Source organism: Leucopleurus acutus (genome assembly GCF_964270905.1).
Source record: "Leucopleurus acutus genome assembly, chromosome: 11".
NCBI classification, from domain to species: domain Eukaryota; kingdom Metazoa; phylum Chordata; class Mammalia; order Artiodactyla; family Delphinidae; genus Leucopleurus; species Leucopleurus acutus.
The window spans coordinates 66,035,727-66,057,785 of record NC_139152.1 but is presented as its reverse complement, the minus strand read 5'-3'; the positions used below and the strand labels follow the sequence as shown (position 1 = coordinate 66,057,785).

The following is a 22,059-nucleotide window of genomic DNA, read 5'->3' as shown; positions in this document are numbered from 1 at the left end:
CATTTCACAATATATACATATATTAAAACATCAAGCAGTATACCTTAAATAGAAACAGTTTTTACTGTCCATTTTACCTCAATAAACCTGGAAAAAACCCTACATTTGTACTTACATACCTTTCCTGGATGTCTTCTTTTCTAGTAGCTAGAGATACAGTCAGTAAACTGGCAGATTTATCATAGCATGAGCTCAGGCTAAACTTAGGAAATATATTCTTTCCCATATCCTCCCCCTTGCCCTCTAAATTATGCCAAACAGTTCCTTCTTAAAGCTTATAAAGTGCATTGTAATTAAATCATATTTATGTATTATGACTGGCATGCCAAAGTTATTTCATTCCTACAACGTTAAAGAATATAGAAGATTGGAATAATATATCCTTAAACTAGCCCAGTTCCCATTCTCATATTTTTAAAAATTATTTTATTGAGGGGGGTGGTTGATTGTATTTTCATTTATTTTCCCTAGGAGCCCCTGGGAACCTTCCCATCTATGGCTCACTTTACCCTTCTGAGAGACCCTAACTGGCCCTTTCCATAGCATTGTCTCCTACTGAGAGAAAACTATTCCAAAGGGTAGTGCACACTATCATTGTTGCTCTGCCGAGTGCCCTCACATCCCTTTGATTTCATCTCTGTGCTCATCTCCAGGTTCTGTGTGCCTTGTTTCCACACAAAGTGCTGACCCTGTCTAGAGCTATTTTCCCTGAAAGTGCAGAGAGCAGGAAGTTCCTAGGAGGTCACCAGCAGGGCCCTTAGGCCATGAGTGACTTGATACTTAAATATGAAAGCCCAGATCCTTTGGCTACAGAGAGGACAAATTCTAAGACAAAATTTACATTCCAGAGATCCCGGTGACATCAGGCTGTTACTGGAGCTTTGTCTGAAATCATATCCTTTCTTGGCTTCTTCCTCTTCCCTGTTCTGATTCTCTCACTCTCTTACCAGATTTTTCTGGGAACACTTCTTTAATAAACTACTTGCACACAGATCCCCATTTTGAGATCTACTTCTGGAGATGCCAACTTCCTAACCTAAGATGTAAAAGAATAGATCTTCATCAGGTTTTTATAGTGTAAGACTCTCCCCAAGCTCAGCCCTCACCCACGTGTCTATGTTCTTGTATGGGCTGGATCTGTTTACTTTAGTAGGTTTCTTCTCCCTGTCAACCTAATTCATACTACTGTGGTATATGTGTGTGTTTGTTTCTTTCTCCTGAAATTTATCTCTAAGATTCAGGGTTCTTCTGGCTACTGAATGTGTCCTGTACCCCACAGCCTCCTGAAAACTATGTTCCTTGCTATCAGTTGTTTCTCAAGAGTTCAGGTTGATTCCCAAATATGTATTTTGAGATCTTAAATAATTTTATACATACATACACATATACGTGCATATACATTAAAATATCTATTTGGTAGGACAAAGTCTTAAAGTCTTACTCTTTCAACCTTACTGCTCCTAGGTTATTGTTTCTGATTATGTGGCTTGCTGCATCAGAATGACCTGAGTTGGGATGATCTTTGCTGTTACTCTCATGAAAATTATTTTTACATATCATGATTCATTATACACATAGATACCTACACATTCCTACACACATGTTGTACACACACATGTGTAACTGAAATAGCATTTTAAAGAAATGATACTCTTATGACATATAATATGATCTGATATTTTGCATTGTACTTCATATTTTTATTCCACTTAAAATACATTAAGTTTAAAACATATCCCTGGGCTTCCCTGGTGGCGCAGTGGTTGAGAGTCCACTTGCCGATGCAGGGGACACGGGTTCGTGCCCCAGTCCGGGAAGATCCCACATGCCACAGAGCGGCTGGGCCCGTGAGCCATGGCTGCTGAGCCTGCACGTCCGGAGCCTGTGCTCCGCAACGGGAGAGGCCACAACAGTGAGAGGCCCGCGTACCGCAAAAAACAAAACAAACATATCCCTTTTTTTCAAACTTGTGCTTCTATTTATTTTGCCCATATGATCTTAATACATTATAATTTTTATGACTCAAGGTCTTTTTTTGATCTCACTGTTATAATTTCCTGCAACAAAGGTAGATATAAAATTTAAGTTTAAAAACTGAAACTTCCTCTGACTATAAAATCCTAAGTGTTAAAAAATTTCTTTGGGATTAAGTTGTGATTTTACAATTAGTAGTAATACATAATTGATCAAAATAACTAATGTTTAGTTTTGATAATTCTTAAACATAAAAAGCAAAATTATATTGGAAATATTCCTTAATGAAATACTTTATTTTTTGAGACAGTCCTCTTTGTCAATTCATGTATCGAAGAATGACTGTTACTAATCGCTAAAGTAAAACAGGGTTCAGATCCATTTTTTCATAAAAATAAGCACTAAGAAATCTTATTCACATAAGTAAGTATGAACGGAAGAAGATAGCTGACTAATAACTAATGTCATTTAGTTCATTGAATTGTTTCTGAGTTATATGTCAAAATCACATAGGGCTCTACAATAAAACACTATTTTTAATGACCTATTAGTAAATACCTTGATTAGGTCCTCCATTAAATAAGGAAAAGGGGATGATTAGAAACTACTTGTCATCAAAAGGCTATGTTAGTCATTATAGCCATTCACCTTCCTAATACATACACTAATATTTAAATTTGTTCCATTGTTTGGCATCCTGGTGATTTTTGCACCTGGGGTCAATGTACCCTAGTAAGGTTCAGGATGGGTGAGAGGATTATCTTTTTTTTTTTTTTTTTCTCGGTACGCGGGCCTCTCACCACCGTGGCCTCTCGCGTCGCGGAGCACAGGCTCCGGACGCGCAGGCTCAGCAGCCATGGCTCACGGACCCAGCCGCTCCGCGGCATGTGGGATCCTCCAGGACCGGGGCACGAACCCGCGTCCCCTGCATCAGCAGGCGGACTTTCAACCACTGCGCCACCAGGGAAGCCCGAGAGGATTATCTTTGACTCATAAAATGGAAGAAAGATTGTTTGAGAGGGGAGATGGAGAAGAACACATAAGAAACTTGCTGAGATGTGTTCTCATGCACACCAATTTTAAGCAAGTGTGCATATGGGAATTGAGCACCTGAAACCCTGTTCCTTTGAAATATCTTGGAAAGTCTTTGTATACTTTGAGATATAAGTAACTCAGTCAGAAGACTTCTGCCCTAGGGTTTATATATTTAGGAATGAAATTGTTTTGTCACAGCCATGTACATGATTAAAATTATTAGTTAAGGGACAAGTGATTATCAAATATTTGTTCTAATTTACACTCCCACCAGCAGCATTTAAGAGCTCCCATTATTCCACATCCTTCCCAACACCTGGGATTGTCGGCTTTTTCAACATTTGCCAATCTGCTATGCATAAAATGAGAGCCAATTATAGTTTCATTTTGTATTTCCTTGATTACAAATTAAGTCGAGCAAATTTCTATATGTTTATTGGCCATTCAGGTTTCCAGTTTCCTTTCTTATGATTTTCTGGGTTACATATTTTGCTCAGTTTTTAACTTTTTCATTATTTATTTAAATATTTTAATATACATATATACACCTATATATTATATATGTATATTAGATACAGTCCTTTGTTGGTTGATGTGTTGTAAAACCTTCTTATTTGTGGCTTATATTTTCACTTTTTATTACGTTTTTTAATGAATAATACTTAAAATATTAATGTAGAAGAATTTATCATTTTTTTCTTTTTGTGTTTTGTGCTGTGTCTTATGTTAGAAATCCACCTGAACATCATAAAGATATTCTTCTATATGTTCTTCTAAAAGTTTTGCTTTTCACATTTACATTCTACCTAAAAGTCTCCCTCCCTCCCTCCCTCCCTCCCTCCCTCCCTTCCTTTCTTCCTCCCTCCCTCCCTCCCTCCCTTCCTTCCTTCCTTCCTTCCTTCCTCCCTCCCTCCCTCCTTTCCTCCCTCCTTCCCTTCCTCTCTCTCTTTCTTTTTTTCTTAGGATAATAAAATGTCCAGGCACAATTTGTTAAGGAGCCATAATTTCACCACTGAATTTCAAATACCACCACTATAATTCATAAAGTGTCCACATATGGGTGGGTCTGTTTATTTGGGGGATCTCTATCCTCTTCCTCTGCCCCACTGCTCTATTGGTCCCTGAATCAGTATCAAACTGCCTAATTACTATAACTTTGATAGTAAATATTAATATTAGGTGGAGCAAGTACCCCGCCTTTGGCTTCTTCAGTTGTATCCTGGTCATTCAACATAAATGTTAGAGTTATCTCATCATATTCCCCAATGAAAGTATACTGGATTTAAAGATTAAATTTGATGAAAATTGACATGAGTAAAATATCCCATTCCCCTATTTATGGATATAGTATACCTTTCTTTTTATTCAGATATTTCTGAATATTTTTCAATAAAGTTTTAAAAATTTCTCCCAAGAAATAAGAAATTTTCAGATATTGATCTTACAGTTAGCCATCTGCCTGAACTCTTATTGGCTCTAGTAATTTGTATAATATTTAAGTTTTATACACAGGCCTCACATCTATGCAAATAAAGGACAGGTGGGTGATTTCCAAGTTTTTCCGTGTTTGAGCTGAAACCAGAAGTCTGACTCTTTTTCTTAGAGTCCTGTGCTGCTCACTCCCCTGCCACCCACTTTATAAGGCATTATGGAACACAAGCTTTGGTAATAAATAACCCCATCTTCGCTCCCCCATCAAATCAAGATCAACTGACACTGTTAATTGCCACAAAACTAAACATACAACAGCAACCGCATGTATTATATTTGGACCGTTGGCTTCCCTATAACGCTTTACTCATTTTCTCAGACTTGTCAGACTGCACTTTCCCAGCCTCCTTCACCAGTTTGTCTTCCTTTCCCTGATTCTTTTAAATATTGGCAGTCTTAAGGATCCTTCTTAATCATCTTCTCTTCATTCTACACTCCTTCCAATATGTTCATCGCTTCAAGGAATATTTAGCTAATTTAAAATCTGAAAGTTTAACTTCCATCCCAGTCCTTTTTTTAAACTTCAAACATATACATCCAATTGCCTCTCATCATTTACATTTGAATTTTTAAGAAACATCTCAGTAAATATTTTTGATTGATAGAGTGATGAAAGGGTCTTGTGCGCTTCCTTTCCCTACAATGTCATTAATCAGTGAGCTCAGTAACTAGTGCTTGAAGATCAGTGTCAGAGTCAGATTGAAGCTTAAAGGCAAAAAATGTCTGTTTCTTTCCTCCACATGTGATTGTAAGCCTCTTGAAATTAGGTACCACAATTTGTTTATTTTGGAAGGGCTCATAAAATTTTTTTTAACACTTGAATAGTGTTAACCTCTTAGAAAAAAGTGACCAGAATAGCTAATTCTTCCTTTGAACTTATTTTACTGTGTTTATTGATGATGTGCACAGCTCAAGTAACACTGACATAGCATTTATGTTGACCTTAAAATTAAGAATTGATGAGATGGGATGGAGATGATAAAGAGGAAGAGGTCAGAACTGGGAAAGGTGGAAGGAAAAAAAAGGATAAAATGCAGATTCTTTAGCAGAGATATAATTAGGTTTACTCTGCCTTCTTTTGAATGTGAATAATCTAACTATAGGGAAAAAGAATGATTCTGTCATACATCTTGGGCTTGAATGCTAGTCTAACATTTGAGTAAAGTTCTTAATCTAACCTCACATGGTTTCATAACCTGTAAAATAATGCATGTAGAGGAATGATTGCAGTGACTGTCCTTAGGTAAATTCTCAGTAAATACCTGTTATTAAAACAAGGCAGTGAATTAAAGTCCTTTGGGAGGAAAGACATAAATAGATGTCAGGAGTTGAGGAACTCCAATTGGCCACTCATTACTTAAACTGATTGAACACCAATTTAGAATTATTCAATCAGACTTTTGCTTTCAGATGAATGACTTTTTTTCTTCACTTTACTTACATTTACCCCTCTTCAGGCACCCCACCTCGCCTCCCAGTACTTCCATGTATTCACTGACCTCTCTCTAAATCACATATTCTTTCTCAGGGGAAGGGTTTTTAACATTTTCCAACCGAGTTCTTAAAGGAACAGAACACTTCTGTAGTGCTTACCTGGGTTACAAAATCAGAAGATTAAAGAAATAACAGTTTTCTTCGACAGCACAAAAGGTTTTTCACCAGATTGATGCATCCTGAGCTTTAGATTTTGTGCACACTCCACTGAATTAACCTGAACAGTTTGAAAAGAAAGAACATCTTCTAAAAACAAACAAGAAAACTACCTTTAAAATTCTGTCTACTCTGCATAGCAATTGTGAAATCAGTTTAATATTCCAAATGATGTACTATTCAACAAAATCTGCCCAAAATGTAAACTTTCATGTTACTCTGGTTTCTCCAAGAACATTTTTTTCCCTAGTAAACACTGCAAAATGTACAATGAGGGCCCCGAGTAACTAATACCTGAAATTGGCTTTATATATTATTTGTTGCCTGATTTTCATCATGGTAGGGTTGCTTCTCACCCTACAAAAACCTAAGCTCCTCACGGGCAGCCCTGTATTGCCTGATTCTTTTATGCCTCCACGTAAGTTCTCTGCACACTGATGACTCAATAAAGACCTGACAACTGGTTATATTTTAAGTCCATATATTCCAAACAAAGGCATAAAGAGGGTGAATTCTGATTGAACTAGCAGAGCCTTCTAAAGAAGGAACATTTGGGAAATATATTTGTTAAGAGGCATTGAAAGTTACCTCCTTCTAAAAGAGCAAAAGAAAAACCCTGAAGCCAGTTGCATATCAGAAATGGCATCCATTAATCTCTTTGCCAAGCAGCATAATGCAAAGAGGCCTTTGAAAGCAGTTGCCCTTAAGAATGGAGTCATGGTTTAATGTGTTTGGTTTGGAGCACCTTGCTTTTAGAAGCCAGCACCTGCAGCAGACTGACTGAGTCACTGCTTCTGGTAGCAGATTGGGTAATGATGCTGATGACATTTATGGTCCAACATTTCAAGAATTAATTTACAATGGAAATAGTTCTTAGTGCAATGAATACATCACTGCAGTGAAAGATTGACTCCCAGTTTACCAGCTATAAACTATGCAGCTCAGCTTAAGTCCTTTAGAAGGCAAGCATTACAGACATTACTCACAGCTATTTGGGGTTCATAATTCACTGAGAGAATATTTGAAATATGATGGTATATGCCACTATAGTAAAAATCAAGAGCAAAAACCTAGAAAGGGATTTGGAGGGGGAGAAGAACAATAAAGAAATGTGTTCCAGGTGCCTCTGTGTCTCTTCCCTCCTCTGGTCAGATTTCCTATGGAAGCCATGCAATTTCATCCCTGATAATCCCCTATATTTTACATCAGGAAGTTCCCATGAAAACATTTTCTTCTTTCAGCTTCTCTTCTTTATCACCAACTTATAGCCAGCCCATCATTTTTATTAGAAAATTTTCTGTAAATCTGTTAGGAAAAGTAACATAAAGTATGCATCTTCATGTTATTTTGTGGATTATTAAAGAATTACAAGTCCCTCATTTCCAGTCTTCAGAAAATCTAGTATTTTCCTAGGACTTCTGGAATATTCTCCAGATGACTCTGACCACCTGTTTTTTTCAGGGAGAGATGGCTCTGTCTACTGAAAGTAAAAAATACGAGGGATGTACTGGCAATAAACATACATCTAAATGTTGATTAAACTATTGGCTATAGGAATGAGACTTGTCTTATAATTATAAAAACTAATACAAATTATGCAAAGGGATTAACATAAGCTATTATACTGCAGTAAGCTACAACAAATAATTGCATTTAAAGGCTAATTATTGAGAAGCAGAGATACTGGAGTTGTAATTATTAGCACCTATTCTTGGCCCTGAAATAGACTTGGGATGAGCTCTTAGATTGAAATCATTATTTTTCTGTGTCTTTAAATTAGCATGGTCTTTCTCAAAGCAGATGTCTTGAGTATAAATAATATGTGGGGAGGGATAATTTTTTAGGGGGTGGTCTGAATGGTCACAGGGGCAGTAGGGAAAGACATATACTCCAATCAGCGTTTGCAAAGCCTTTTGTCAGTGTTCTGTATGAGCTTAATGGGTTTTTAGTAAGTCTGGTAGTACCCCTCATATACACCTTCCTTCTCTCCCAACCCATCCCAACCCTTTCTTCTTTTGGTCATATCTAATGAGAGTAGATGTATCCGTGTGCAAACAGCACATGAAACATTAGGGCTGCTTTCAAAAGTCAACTAACTCTCTAAAGAGGAAATTACAGGTTGGATAATGTTGATATAAGAAGAGTTTGTATAAGTTGTGCACTGTTTTGTTTTCTTTATTAAAGTGTCCATTTAGAAAACTTGGAAAAAACTCGAAAGGAAAAAATAATGAAGCAATTAAATGTATAGTTCCCTCATCCAAACACACCGTCATTCTTTGTGCATTAATACATAGGAATATGTAGTACAAGTACTGCGTGGAGGAGTTTGCAAAATTCTATAAAATGTCATTACTTTTGACTGAACATTTACTGGGAGCTAATACATAAAATAATTGAAAAAATACCACCCATAAAAATAGAAGTCTTTTATATAGCTTACCAGCAAGTGATATGGCTCAGTGAGTAAAGCTAGGATGGGCATACCGGAGATACTCAACCCTTTGTCAATGTTCCCAAGTGCCACAGTAAATATAACACATGAAACTTAATAGCCATGATTTTAGGAATTAACCTCCGGAGAGGATTATACTAATAATTAGAATCCTATGTATTTTAGTTTCAGTGAGCTTTAAGTCTTGCCGCTCTACTTTTGTTATACATTGATTTTAAAAGGGATGATTTTGCCTACCATACTCGAGTAAGGATTAAAAATGATATTCTCACATATGGTGAAATAGCCATATTAACCTAGATAGATTGAAGAGCATATGGTTGTAATATGACTGTAGATCACTTAACACCAATCACTGGTATATGATTTCAGTATAGAGCTCAGATATTTTTCTCTAAGGATTGTTAAGAACTAGTTTTTGTAGCACTTTTGTATTATATGTTCACATACATTTGTTCATATTTCAGAATTTAATTTATATTGTGAAAACATTTTAAAGTTATATCTTTAGTTATTCATTCAAAGAATGAAGGCCAAAGTTTAGAAAAGAGATGGAATGGAGAAGATATAGTCTCTGGAGTTGAAGATAAGATTTTATTAGAACTTGTACATTAACCAAAATAAAAGGAACAATGATTTTAAGTAATTTATTTAAATAACTTTAATATTACAGCATTATATAACTTCCTGTTTAAACAGTAATATCTGTTTGAACATTCTAGAGTTTGTCAAACTGAGCTGGAAACAATTCATCTTGGAATTTTGATTAAGTATTTATTGCTAGGCAGAAAAAAAAGGAAAAATAATTAGTATGCTTATCTTTCTCTAGTTCCACCTAAATATAACTTCTAGCTATGGTATTTAATCTATCACTACTGCTGTAATGTCTTAAGTTAAACCAAACAACCTCTTGGGTCAACAACTTGTCAGATCCCTAGGTTAAGAATAATTTAGTGTATTAGGAAATAATTCTCAAAATCCCCTCCCTGACATTTTGTATGAATTTTGCTGACCATTAATAGGCAAAATAATTTGCTCCATGTATGGTGTGTGTTCTATGTACTAAGAATTGATTTCAGAGCTTGATACACATATATATAACTAACCCTAAAAATATCTTGTGGAAATGGGTATTAAGAATTCTGTTATGACTGAGGAAAATAAAGCACAGAGAGGGAAAGTAGTTTGATCAACTTATAAGCTGGGAACTTGTGACTTGACCAAGGTCACTCTGACTTCACAGGTCATTCCCTTAAGTACTATATACATAGCTTTCTACATTCTTTATGTTGGATCAGAAAACCACAAACGTTTCCATGTGATAGTACTAAAGAACTCTTGAGCTGTTGAATCACATCTTGAATTCAGTTGGTTATACTAACATGACTTTCGTGGTCATTAAGTATACTAGAGACTTTATACCAGTACAGAACATTTAACCTTTCTGCCGGGCCAGAAGTCTAATTTGAGCAGTTTTACTTTGATGCTCTATTTTTGATTGGTTAAGCCATTCATCCTGTTTGACATTGTTGTGTGGTGTTGCTATGCTTACTTTAACCAGCTGTCACATTCCAGCCCAGAGGTGGGTGAAATGATTTGTGTTTATATGTAATTCTGAAAGGCTTTTAGATGCTTTGAGTTGGCAGTATGTCAATATAAAAGACATTTATCCATCCAGCATAGCAAGCCTGAGAGACTTTCAAAATTCTTCATATAACTTTATAAAAATTTCTTTCTGCCATTCAAATGTTGGCAGACTGTTCTTATGCAATTATTTCTAGCTCTATTATTAAGCCTGTGACTGTAAAGAGCTGTCTTTGTAGCAGATACTCATTTCTTCATGTTGAATTGGTTCTAAATTTGTATGAGACTATTCATATCATATATCCTGTCTTTCTGAAAGAGATTATAACACTTAAAGCAGGATAGTTGTTCTGAGCTACAATTAGATATGGGAAGAAGTTTGAATTCCTCCAGTAGAGTTTCTGCACAAGTATACAGATTGATATAAGAATATAGACATTTAATGAGCATTTAAACGCCTGAAGCAAGTCCAGGTGCTAGGGATACATAGAACAGTTCTGCATTGAGGGTACTAATAATGCAGCAGCAAAACAAAACAAAACAAAACAAAAAAACAAACCCACATACTTTTAGTATTCTTTAGCCACAAACTCATAATCCTTCCAAAAAGTTTTGACAGCTTAAATCAGTGGAGTTGTGGGTTTCGTTATTCAGGAAGTCATCTCAATTTTTTGTCACTTTCCTGTGTAGAAAGCTTATCTTCCAAAAGAGTATTATCCCTATTCACAAAATGTAAAGCCACCCAAGTGATTCAAAAAGTTACTTTAAAAATCAGTAATTTCTTCAAGAAAGAAAAAAAGGCCAACCCCATATCAATCAATCTCTTTATCATCATTCACACAAAACACCCAGTTAACCAGTTGCTTTACTCAAACTTTCACTTACAACGGGTCAACTTAGCATTTGGACATAGAATGAATATGATTGAAAGGCATTATCTTCAATGATAAATTAATATCCTTATTTTCAAGTTATATTTACTTGGAGACAGTTTTTTAAAGAACAAAGGTATGTTTCTATTACCATCATTACTTACTTACAGCAGTATGATTTTATCAAAATTGGGATTTTAAAAATACATTATTATATGCAATATAGTTACTTAGGAGGATAATTTACTTTTAGTGAACTAAATATGATATTACAGTGCTTCGTTTTTATATCTCATTTTAACTGTGCGCAGAAGGAAAGTGTTAACATTTAATTGTCTGCGAAATATTTTCAAGGAGTTAGCTTTGATGTGAAAAAATAATAGTTACTTAGGGAACTGTAATGCTATAAGCTTGAGACACCCAACCCAATGAAAATTCTTTGAATGAAAAAGAGGGCAACCACAACAAATAGTATTTAAAATGCGTCTCTGATCATATGAAGCTTTCACTTTCTTCATTATTTACTAGTTCTCATTTATTTCCATGTTCACCTGTCTAGTATACCACCATTACTCTTTTAGTGATTCATCAGCATGGCAACCTAACCATTCCCTAAAAAAAAGCAAGGAATAGCAATTGGTACATGCTCAAGCTGAGTTAACTCAATGCTGTTTATCTGGATGTAAAGTAAGAAAGGCAGTCAATCAGTTAAAAGTTTTAAATGTTTGATGGTGTTGTATCATGTAACCTTACCATCTGGATGACTGGATTTTCGTCTTTATATCCAGATGTCTGGCATCATGCAGACACCACCTCAGTGGTTCAATCAGTCAACAACTTTCATTGAGAGCCCCCTTTGCCTGGACAACTCAGCAAGGGCTAAAGGAAACGTCACCTCATGCATGGGCTATTACAGTATCCTCTTAATTAGTTCTCTTTACTCGCTCTCCATTCCAAACAACCAGGATACCAAAACACCATTTTCAAGATCTAAGTTAAATACTTGCTCAGGAGCCTCGCCTTGCCTCAGGTTTTCACTGAACTCTAGTTGCTTCATAGGTCTGTAACAGAAGAGTTTACAGAAACTCTGCTTTTAAATTAATCATGTTATTTACCCCTCTGTGTGTAAGCCCTTCTTCAGCTGTAGCCTGGAGTGGGTAATACTCAACTCCGTGAGCTGTTTTTATGCTTAGCTATATATTATGCATATCAGACTTCAAAAACTGTTCCAGGATCATAGTAGTCACCCCATGGATGGAGGTAATTATTTTTATCTACTCATGATCAACATCAATAAGGCATGTAAAACTCAGTTTCTGATATAAAAGAAAGTGATGAATAAATGTCCCTTCTTAAACTTCATTTAGAGTCAACATTTACTTTACCCTAAAATCTCATTGATTATAAGATGTCCAATTTGCAACTTTTTTGAGGAGAAAAGGCATCCTATTCCATGAATGTAGTCAAAGACTATAAAACTCAGACTGATTTCATAAATTGCAGTGTGGAAAATTATGCTTATTGAGGAAATACACTATTGTTTCTACTGCTATTACTACTATTATTTTAACAATTCCTTTTTGCGTTATGATCCAAACTAAATTAATTGTTGAGGGAAAAGGAGGAATCAAAAATGATTCTAAAATTTTTGGCATGCATACGTATGCATGTGGTGCTACGAAACGAAATACGACATGTAGGAGTAAAAGACAAGTCAAATTTTGTCCATGTTGAGATTGCCATCAAGGGGGAAAGAGTCCATCGATCACTGAGTATATGAATGGCCTTCTGAAGAAAAATCTGCAGATTAATATTTGGAGAATGTTTTACTGTGATTCTTTTAGTTACAGATCCACTCAGGGTAGCTCATATATGACTCCCATGAAAAGTAATAAGGGAATCACTTGAGCCAATGGTCACTAAACCAAGAGGACTTCTTTGGAATCAAGATAATTCCAAAGATCCCCACATCAGGCATTCATGAGTCTTCATCCTAAATCTCAATCATTGTACTTTCTTTTATTATCATTGTATGAGTATGTGTTATGGACTAGGCACTAAGCTAAGCATTTTTTATGCCTTATGTCATGCCACTCTCACAAAAAGTCGTGTGAGTTGTTCTGTTATTATCCACATTTATAAGTGAAAAAACAGCTTCTGAGAATCTAAGTAATTTACCCAAGTACCCTCAGCTAATTAGTGGTAAATTAGTGGTCAACTTCAACTCTTATCCAGGGACCTATATGTACTACAAATAGTGGGCGCTGTGTTCTCTTCTGCCTCTGAATCCACTCTATTCCACTACCAATTGGCTTTTTGGTTTACCTTAACTCATGTTCTCCCATAATTTCAGCCTGTGTATGGCCTTTCATAAATTCTCCAGTCCCATCAACATCATGACCTTTCAATTTAGTTCCCACTATTAAATGGTGATTTAATTTCTCTATTTTTTAGTCTGACTCATGATAATAAGAATCTGTTTATCTCAATGCAATATTGAAATCAAGCTATGCATTTCATAAATGTTGTTCAGTCTGTTGATTGGTTGCCCTCACATCAGATACCCATCCCTAACTGACTAACAGTTACTAAAAAGGCCAGCCAAGCCAATCAAAGGATGCATGTGGGGCAGCTTTCCTTAGGAAAGGTAAGACTGAAGCAATAGTAGAAACATCTCTACATAGGAGATAGGTGGGAGTTGAAGCTATGGAAGTGGGAAAGGTCCACAGTAGACCAAAAAGAAAAGAGGACACACAACAGAACCCTAAAAAATTAATATATGAAAATTGGCCAGAATAAGAGAGGTCAGTATAAGAAATTAACATAAAACAGAAAATTATGAGAAAAGTAGAAAACAGTGTCAAGGAATTCTATGAATGAGAAAGTTTGAACATTAAGGGTGCACTCCACAACAAAAGCTTCAGCGATATCAATTCTCATATAGTCCAGGGTTGAGCAAGACAGGTCCTTGCTCTCAAGGTGGAGGAAACAAATGTTAGTCATCACACTAATTAATGCACAATTGCAATTCTGAGACATGCTACAGAGAAGAGGTATATGGTATTTTGAAATCGTAGGATACGAGGACTTGATACTGTGAAAGAGTTCAAGAAAATCTTGCCTTAGAATTGATGCCTGAATTGAGGTCTGAAAGGAGTGGGAATGGACTAGGGGAAGTGGAGGAGGGAAGAGCATTGCAGACAGAGAGAATGTGTAAAGGTCCTTTGGTAAGAGGGAATGTAGTGACTGATAGAAGCCTCTTATGTAGCTGGAGTGGAGAGAACAAGGACTTGACCAGAAAGACTTACTACTAGAGAGGTAGATAGGAGGTAGACACGCAGAAGCTTGACGGTCACATTAAGGGGCTTGTTCTGTCGATACCCTACGTGCAATAAGCTGGGAGGGAAAATGGGGTGATTGACATGATGAGATGAATATTCTGAAATGATTGCTCTGGCTGCAATAAATAGGAAAGATCAAAGAATGGCATTATGCAAGATTTTTCTGTTTCAGTTAACCAAGTTCCCACTATTACTGGTTTAAGGAAAAAGATCTTTGTTGGCTCCAAACTTGTAAAGCATGGCCAAGAGCAGATATTCAGGCATTTGGGGATCCAGATACTTAATGATATTTTCAGGGATATATCACTCTGTGTCACAGATCTGATTTCTACTGTGTTGGCTTTATTTTTAGGCAGGATCTCCTCTCCCAGGGATGACATGGCAGCTGGCAGCCTAGAGTAGAAAAATCTCTTATATTAGAACCTCAGCAGAAAGAGAACTTTTTCCTTACAGTTCCAGCAAATATCCCAGGACTGACACTTATTGAACAACTTGGTCACACTCCCATCCATGAAACAATCATGTGGCCAAGGAAGAGGACACACTCATGGTCAGGCTCATTTCTGGAGGTACACTCAGTCCCACCTGAACCACATGGCCTGAGAAGAGGAAAGGGACAGTCCCCAAAGACAAACTTGGATGCTGTCTCCAGAAATGGGAGGCCCAGAGAAATTATGGGGGAACAGGTTAAGAAGGTCTTATGATATTCCTGGATAGAGATAACCATAGTTTGGATTGGGAGGTATTTAAGGAGAATAAATTTGTAGGATTTTGTAGTGAATTAGACAAGAGGTAAGAGAGATTGAAGTATCAGGAGTATGTCCCAAGTTTCATGTTTATATAACTGGTGATATCATTCACTGAGAGAGTCAACACTGAAAGGGTGCCAGGTTAAGAGGTAGGGAGAGAGGCAGAACAGCATGAACCTAACTTGGAATGTGTTTACTTGGAGGTACCATTGAGACATTCAAGAGATGATAGGAATCTAAAGATCAGTTGGATATACAGGTCTGAAGATCAGGGAAGATATCAGGGCTGGAGGATAAGCTTGCCCAGGGCTGGAACACTCCGTTTTGAAGGTTGTAATGACCATGGATAGTGAGAGAGGCAGAGCCTGATTACGGTCAGTGGAATCAGTGAAAGGTAAAGAAATAGAGACTGCAAGTATATACTAGTCATTATGGTAGATTAACTATGGCCACAGATTCATTACTATTTCTTCCACTGAAAAGTGGAGTTTAGTTTGCTTCTCAGTGATTCTGGATTGACTTTAGTAACTTGCTTGACCAGAATAATGCAATAGACACAATGTTCTGGGACTTTTCATGCTATATCATAAGGAACCTTGTGATTTCCACCTGAGCCTCCTGGAATATGTGCTGTGAAAAGGCCCAAATAGCCAGCCCAAACAGAGTGTTCTTGGGAAAATTATTAAACTCCTTAAGCTTCTACTTCTTTATTTGCATAATAATGCAAACTCAATTTTTAGTTGCTGGTTTATCATTAGTGTTCACTCAATCTGTAATGAAGTGAATTAAGTAGCATAAAAGGAGGTAAGAGTTGGCTTGTTTTTCCCTTTACTAAGTATTATTTCTATAAGATTTTAAGACTATAACAATTTTAGTGGTAACTATTTATTATATAATGTTATCTTAAACTATCATTGACTCCATTTTACAATGTGGCAAGTAAAATTAAAAAGAGAGCAATACATTAGCAATTTTAGACCCAGTTTAGACTTTGCATTAAATTCTAGATCCTTTGCTCAGCAGATGTACCATGTTAAACAATTAAATCACTAGTCAACTAATATCAAATCAGAACTGTTAAAGAAATAAATTTCACGTTCTGTGCTTTTTGTGACAACGTGGGAACTTTCAGTGGTGACATTTTCAGGGGTACTTTGCCATTTGAGCAGGGATTTTCTAAAGTTACAAATAGCTATACTCTAATATCATTCCCAGAAATACCACCTCTGAAAGTCAGAGAATTAAATTACTTCTTTAATCTAGTAACTGTTGTAAGCTCAAAGAGAGAATTTCAGGAAATACCACTGTCAGATTAAGTATTTGTAGGAATGCCATCTTAAAGAAGAATTTAGGGCTATAACATAGCCAGTAATTTTATCTGACTTGTATTTTTCAAATGAGAAAAAAAATAGGGGCAATCAAGACACCTTGATTTATGTAGCGACTTGCTTCCACATAGTACTTCCCAATTTCCATAACCTCACTTGATGACATTTTCCTCTGTAACCCAGTGAACTTGCATTTCTCAGGCACGAGGAGAAAGGAGTCTCTTTTGACTCTTTTTTCCTGAGAACCTCCTCGCCATCAGGTTGCAGATGGGAAAGGGGATGTTTTCCTATAAATTTGACTGTTAGGGGCATGTTTTCCACCAGCTGAGGTGGGTCTGATATAAGCTTAGTGGCAGCCCACTTGTTCACTCCAGGGGAAAGTCCTGCCCTTACTTGACTATTTTGTCAGTGTCACTCTTTTCCCCCTCTTCTCCCCTACTTTCTTGGAGAAGGGAATGGGTCTGGATTACTGCAACCAACTCCCAAAGGCCCTTGCAGAAAAGTATATATGACTGCATGTGATGTGTTGTGCTGAGCTGTTTACTGAATAGACACCAGCCTTCACTGTTGGTCCATTGGAAGTGAGATTAATCCAAGCAAGCTGTCATGCAGAGTATTGTATTAAATCATACATTTATCACCATCTGTATTACATCCAGAGCATTGAAAAACTCTTAACTAAATACTTTGAGGCATTATAATATTAACTGAGAATATCAAATACATTTGCAAGTATAGAAGTAACTGAAGTTTGGAAATGAAATTAATTTTTATTCACTTGAATTAAAAATTACATTATATTCTCTGCTTACTTTTATTAAATGGAACAGAATATGGTAATGTGTTTTTTTAAATTAATTAATTTATTTATTTATTTTTGGCTGTGTTGGGTCTTCGTTTCTGTGCGAGGGCTTTCTCTAGTTGTGGCAAGTGGGGGCCACTCTTCATCGCGGTGCGCGGGCCTCTCACTGTCGCGGCCTCTCCTGCCGCGGAGCACAGGCTCCAGACGCGCAGGCTCAGTAGTTGTGGCTCACGGGCCCAGTCGCTGCACGGCATGTGGGATCTTCCCGGACTAGGGCTCGAACCTGTGTCCGCTGCATTGGCAGGCAGACTCTCAACCACTGCGCCACCAGGGAAGCCCCTGGTAATGTGTTTTAAAATTGAACTTTAAAAAACAATCTTTGGATAGTTCTTTTATTCTAATTCTACTAAGAGCAACAACAAATTTCTTCATAGAAGAAATTTCTACTTCTTCATAGAAGTAGAAGGAGACAGTGTCTAACAAAAGTGAATCACTCAAACTAAAGTTGAAATTATATGTGAATCTTTATAATGCCCTCTTGAATTCTTTTCACTTCAAATCCTCACACTGTCAAATCATGGATAAAGAAAGACTTACCTGTGTAGTAAAGTCAGCATCCCATATCAGGGCATGATGCTAACAGAGTGACAGTGGCTACAATATTTTTTGAACCCACCCCCTCTTCTTTCCTTTCCTTTATGGAATAATATCTATTCTTTTAAGCCTGGTGACTGGACAAGCAAAAGAAAAGAAGGGGAAACCTTCCTAAGAACAGTACAATTGCCAAGCTCCAGCAAAGAGTCCATATGCTTTGGCTGGTGAATATATGTAACTACAAACCCTTAGAAATTTTGAACTAATTTACAAATTAGAAGAGCAGATCATTATCTTTATTTGCTCTCTGAACAGCCAATTTAGATGCTTCAAGGATATTTCCCTTTTTATCTCTCTCAGTGGTAACCTTGTGAGAATTATTCCAATGATTGGCTACCTAATTTTCCACTTACTTGCTCTGTTTTCATCTCAATTCATTCTAAAGGAGATTTAAATGATGAACAATAAAAGACACATGTCCATCACGCACACACAACACAGAAGCATAACATATGATTAATAAAATCAAAAAGGCTGTGAAAAGGAGGAGGGCAGTTGCAGTCTGCTTCACTTTACTATGGTTTCTGTAAATTTTCATATGCCAGCACTTTAATAATACAAAAAAACGCTCAATACCTTTAAATATTTTATTGACAATATTAATATACTAATGTTTCAAGATGTTTTCAGGCAAGTAGATAAATATGACCTAACTCATGATTTCTAATGTACTGTAGATATTAAAATGATGTGATGTTGTACATTCTTTTTGTTTAAAAACATTTTATTGTCCTGAATAACTTCTATCTTTCCCCCACATACACACACAGTTTGACATTATATGGTGCAACATTAAGATAAAAGAAAAATTTTAGTTAGTAGGCTCCCTTGAAGTATGCTTAAAATAGAAATGTGGTATTTTCATCTGTGACACCAACAGGACCTAAGGTGAGTCCATGAGATGATAAATATTCAGATTTATCTACAAAACCAACTGTTTCAGCCCCACCTTAAAAATATCATATCAATGACTGCCAACCCCATTAGGGGGTTCTTTCACCAAAATCATAAACCAAAATGTTTCTTCATTTAAACAATTTTATTTGTGGTGGAATTTCCAAAATCTCTTATATCTTGAAATCATCCACAAAATACTATTTTGTGCTTACATTAAAAAGATGCATTTCTTATAAGATCAAAATATATACCATTAGGCAGTATTGTTATATTTTTTTTATTTTACACAATATAATCAAAGGATTAAAGAGACAAGCAAAAAAGTTAAATATATATAAAACTCCCTATAACTGATTTACAGCTATTCTAAAGTTTTAAAGAAAAAAAATAAAGCTCTAAACATCAGATGTAATATTTTGATAAGCAATATTTATAAAAAATATAAGTTAAGCATTGCAACAAGCTACCTTTGATGAACTGCCCCCTGTAAGAAATAGTATCTCTGGAACTATATATCTAAAGCAAGACAAAGGAAAAGAAGAAAAGAAAGTATTAATTGCAATAGTGACTTTTTAGTTAAATACACTTTCTTATAAAGTGGCAAGATAATATTTACAAATTTACAACTGAAAGGAAATGTTTATTTACAGGTTGTCTTGCTTTTGGACTTTTTGGGCCTCTTTCCTCCTGTGTAATAGGCCCTCCTGGCAGAACTGATCTAGACTAGATTTTTAGTTCATAGCACATGATAGATGAGCCTGGAATTAGAGGCCCCTTGAGTTGCAGGCTGAGAATCGGTGCTGGCAACTGGGGAGAGAGATGCTGGGTCCTGGAGAGGCAATCCAGGTTGCTCTGAGTTGGTGATCCGATCCACTATGCTGGATAAGCAGTCCAAGCTGGATAAGGAGCTTTTATCCGTGGCATATACTAAGGATACAAAGAGAAAACCATTAAAATAAAATCCTTGCTTATGTTGCCCCTTAAGCAGCAGGTCAGCTCCTTTGAAACCCAGAGGTCAGGTGGTCACAGAAAACCTGATGTAGAAATTTGCAACAAATATCTAGCAATTCATGGGGATGAAGGTGGGGAGTGGAGAAGCACCTGGGTAATATTTCAAGCAAAAGCTCCTATGTCTGTGTGTGTGCATGGATGTATCTGTTAGGGGGATTTTGAGCAGAAGATGTGTGTTTGTTTTGCTCTGTCCCAAAACGCCATAAATACCATTCTATCCTCTTCCCAATACCGCATGGAAGAACAGACTCTGCTTTGATAGGCTGAACTGTGAAGTTGAACTGGTTTTTAAACTCCTCTGAAGTCATCGATTCTTACCATTTGGTACATCAGGACAGTAGACGCTGTCAAAACTGCTGCTTTTTCTGGACCAGACAGGGCTGTTACATTCGGGCTATAATAAAAGACACAAAAGAAGGCATTTGTTTTCAGGTCTTGGCAAAAGATGCTCTGACCTAGGGTGAGGCAGTGCTTGCCCACCAGCTCCATAAACTGACCGCTCTCAAATACCTTCATTGCCTTGATTTAGGAAGGGCTAGCCTCACCAAATTGCAAGGGCACTGAGGTCAATCTCTGTGCTTGGAGAAGAGGAGAAAGGCAGCAAAAGGAAGAGGGCGGGTGGAATTCAGCAGCCATGTGCATTGGGTTAACCATGCAAAATGGATTGGAGTAGAAGGAAGCCACACTAATTCAGAGAGAGAGCACTTTCCCAGGGCAAAAACACATTAAAACCTGGCAGCGTTGGCGCAAACGCCCTCTGTAAAGAATGCATCAACATCTTCCAGCCAGGCCTCAGCAGAGCAGGGACTCGGGCCACGCGGGCATTTCTCTCTTAAGTTACAAACTGCGGGACAGTGGACGCCTCACACCGTTGCCTTTAGATGTTAGTGTATGGCAGGGGCCACTGGTGGTATATATTGGAAATAAACCGAGTTGTAGAGAAAACATCTGATTGATCATTCACAGCCACCTATCTCACGTGACAGCCTCTTCCTACGATGTACACTTAGAACTTGGTAGGAAGTCACACTAAACTCCTGGTCCGCAGCTACCTGTTTCCTGGCATCTGTCTAAATGCGGCACCTCTCTTCTCTTTCAGCACCTGTCTCCCCATTCCCACCCCCAACTATCCACCAATAACTACTGGCTGTTTGGTCGCTACACCTGGCCTAAATGAGATGTAAAGGTTTTTGTAAAAGATTGGAAGGGCCTAGTAGGTGCAGAGCTCTCTCTTACCATGCCGTCAGAGCAGCTGGAGGTGGGGCTGGTGGGCTCAGAGCAGCTCTGCCCCGGCAGGCTGTAGTAGTTTTCCACCTGTTCCCTCAGCAGCTCCTGCAGGCTCTCAATGTAGCGGATGGCATTCCTGAGGATCTCCACCTTGGGCAGCCTCTGGTTGGGGTTGGTCGTGGTGCACCGCTTGAGCGTCTCGAAAGCCTGGTTGACCTTCTTCAGGCGTCTCCGCTCACGCATGGTGGCCGCCTTCCTCCGATCCATGGTGGTGGACTTCCTCTTGCATGCTTTGCAGGCCCACATGAGGCAGTGGCCGGCCTGGTGGTGGCCCGTAGGTGCTCGCACGTGCTCGTCCTCGTCTGAGCCCTGCAGGTCTGCTTTGTGCGCCCCGAAAGCAGCCACTCGCGGCTCAAACTCGTCCCCGAACTCGCCCTCGGGGGACGGGATGCAGGAGCCATCGTAGAAGTACTCAGAAGGCGAGAACTGGCAGCCATCCATCATGTCCATCTTCTGCGGAGAGGCAGGGAGTGCACCTGGGCAGCAGCGAGATAGGGGAGAAACCGGAGCCTGGCGCCGCTGCGGGCAGGCGAGTCCCGGGCGGAGCTCCCTGGTCGGTTTCTCCGGTAATTAACAAGGGCAGACGCCTGGCGGCCTGGGTCCGCCGCGCTGGGGTTGAGGCTCTTTATATATTCTTGGGGAAGGGAGGCCGGCCCCAGTGGCCCCGCACTATTAGCATATCCCACCGCAACCCCCGCCGGGGCTGTCTGGGCAAACCTCCGCCTTTCCTCTAGAGACAGCTTGCTGTTTACTGCCCCTTTTGACGCTAATGGTTTTACTGCATTTCTGCTGGGGCGGGGGTGATGGATGGCTCCCCAACCCACTTACTTGCACACTCTAGATTACCTAAACCGAGGGACACTTAAAGGGTGTCACAGACAAAAGGAACGAAGGAAATCCAACTTTGTACGATTGTTGTCACATTAAAAAAA

At 38.0% G+C, this 22,059-nt stretch overlaps 2 protein-coding genes across 2 annotated transcripts in view; one reads left to right on the top strand and one right to left on the bottom strand.

Moving 5' to 3' along the window:
- Positions 1-22,059, top strand: part of LIN7A (lin-7 homolog A, crumbs cell polarity complex component) — a 280,103-nt gene that overhangs the window by 169,182 nt on the left and 88,862 nt on the right. The gene's annotated exons all lie outside the window — the stretch shown is intronic.
- MYF5 (myogenic factor 5) lies at positions 19,566-21,577 on the bottom strand (the record flags this gene model as incomplete). The annotated part of the gene is made up of 3 exons (XM_082850264.1): positions 19,566-19,756; positions 20,159-20,234; positions 21,077-21,577. 3 exons carry the CDS (start codon positions 21,575-21,577, stop codon positions 19,566-19,568), a joined length of 768 nt encoding a protein of 255 aa, XP_082706390.1.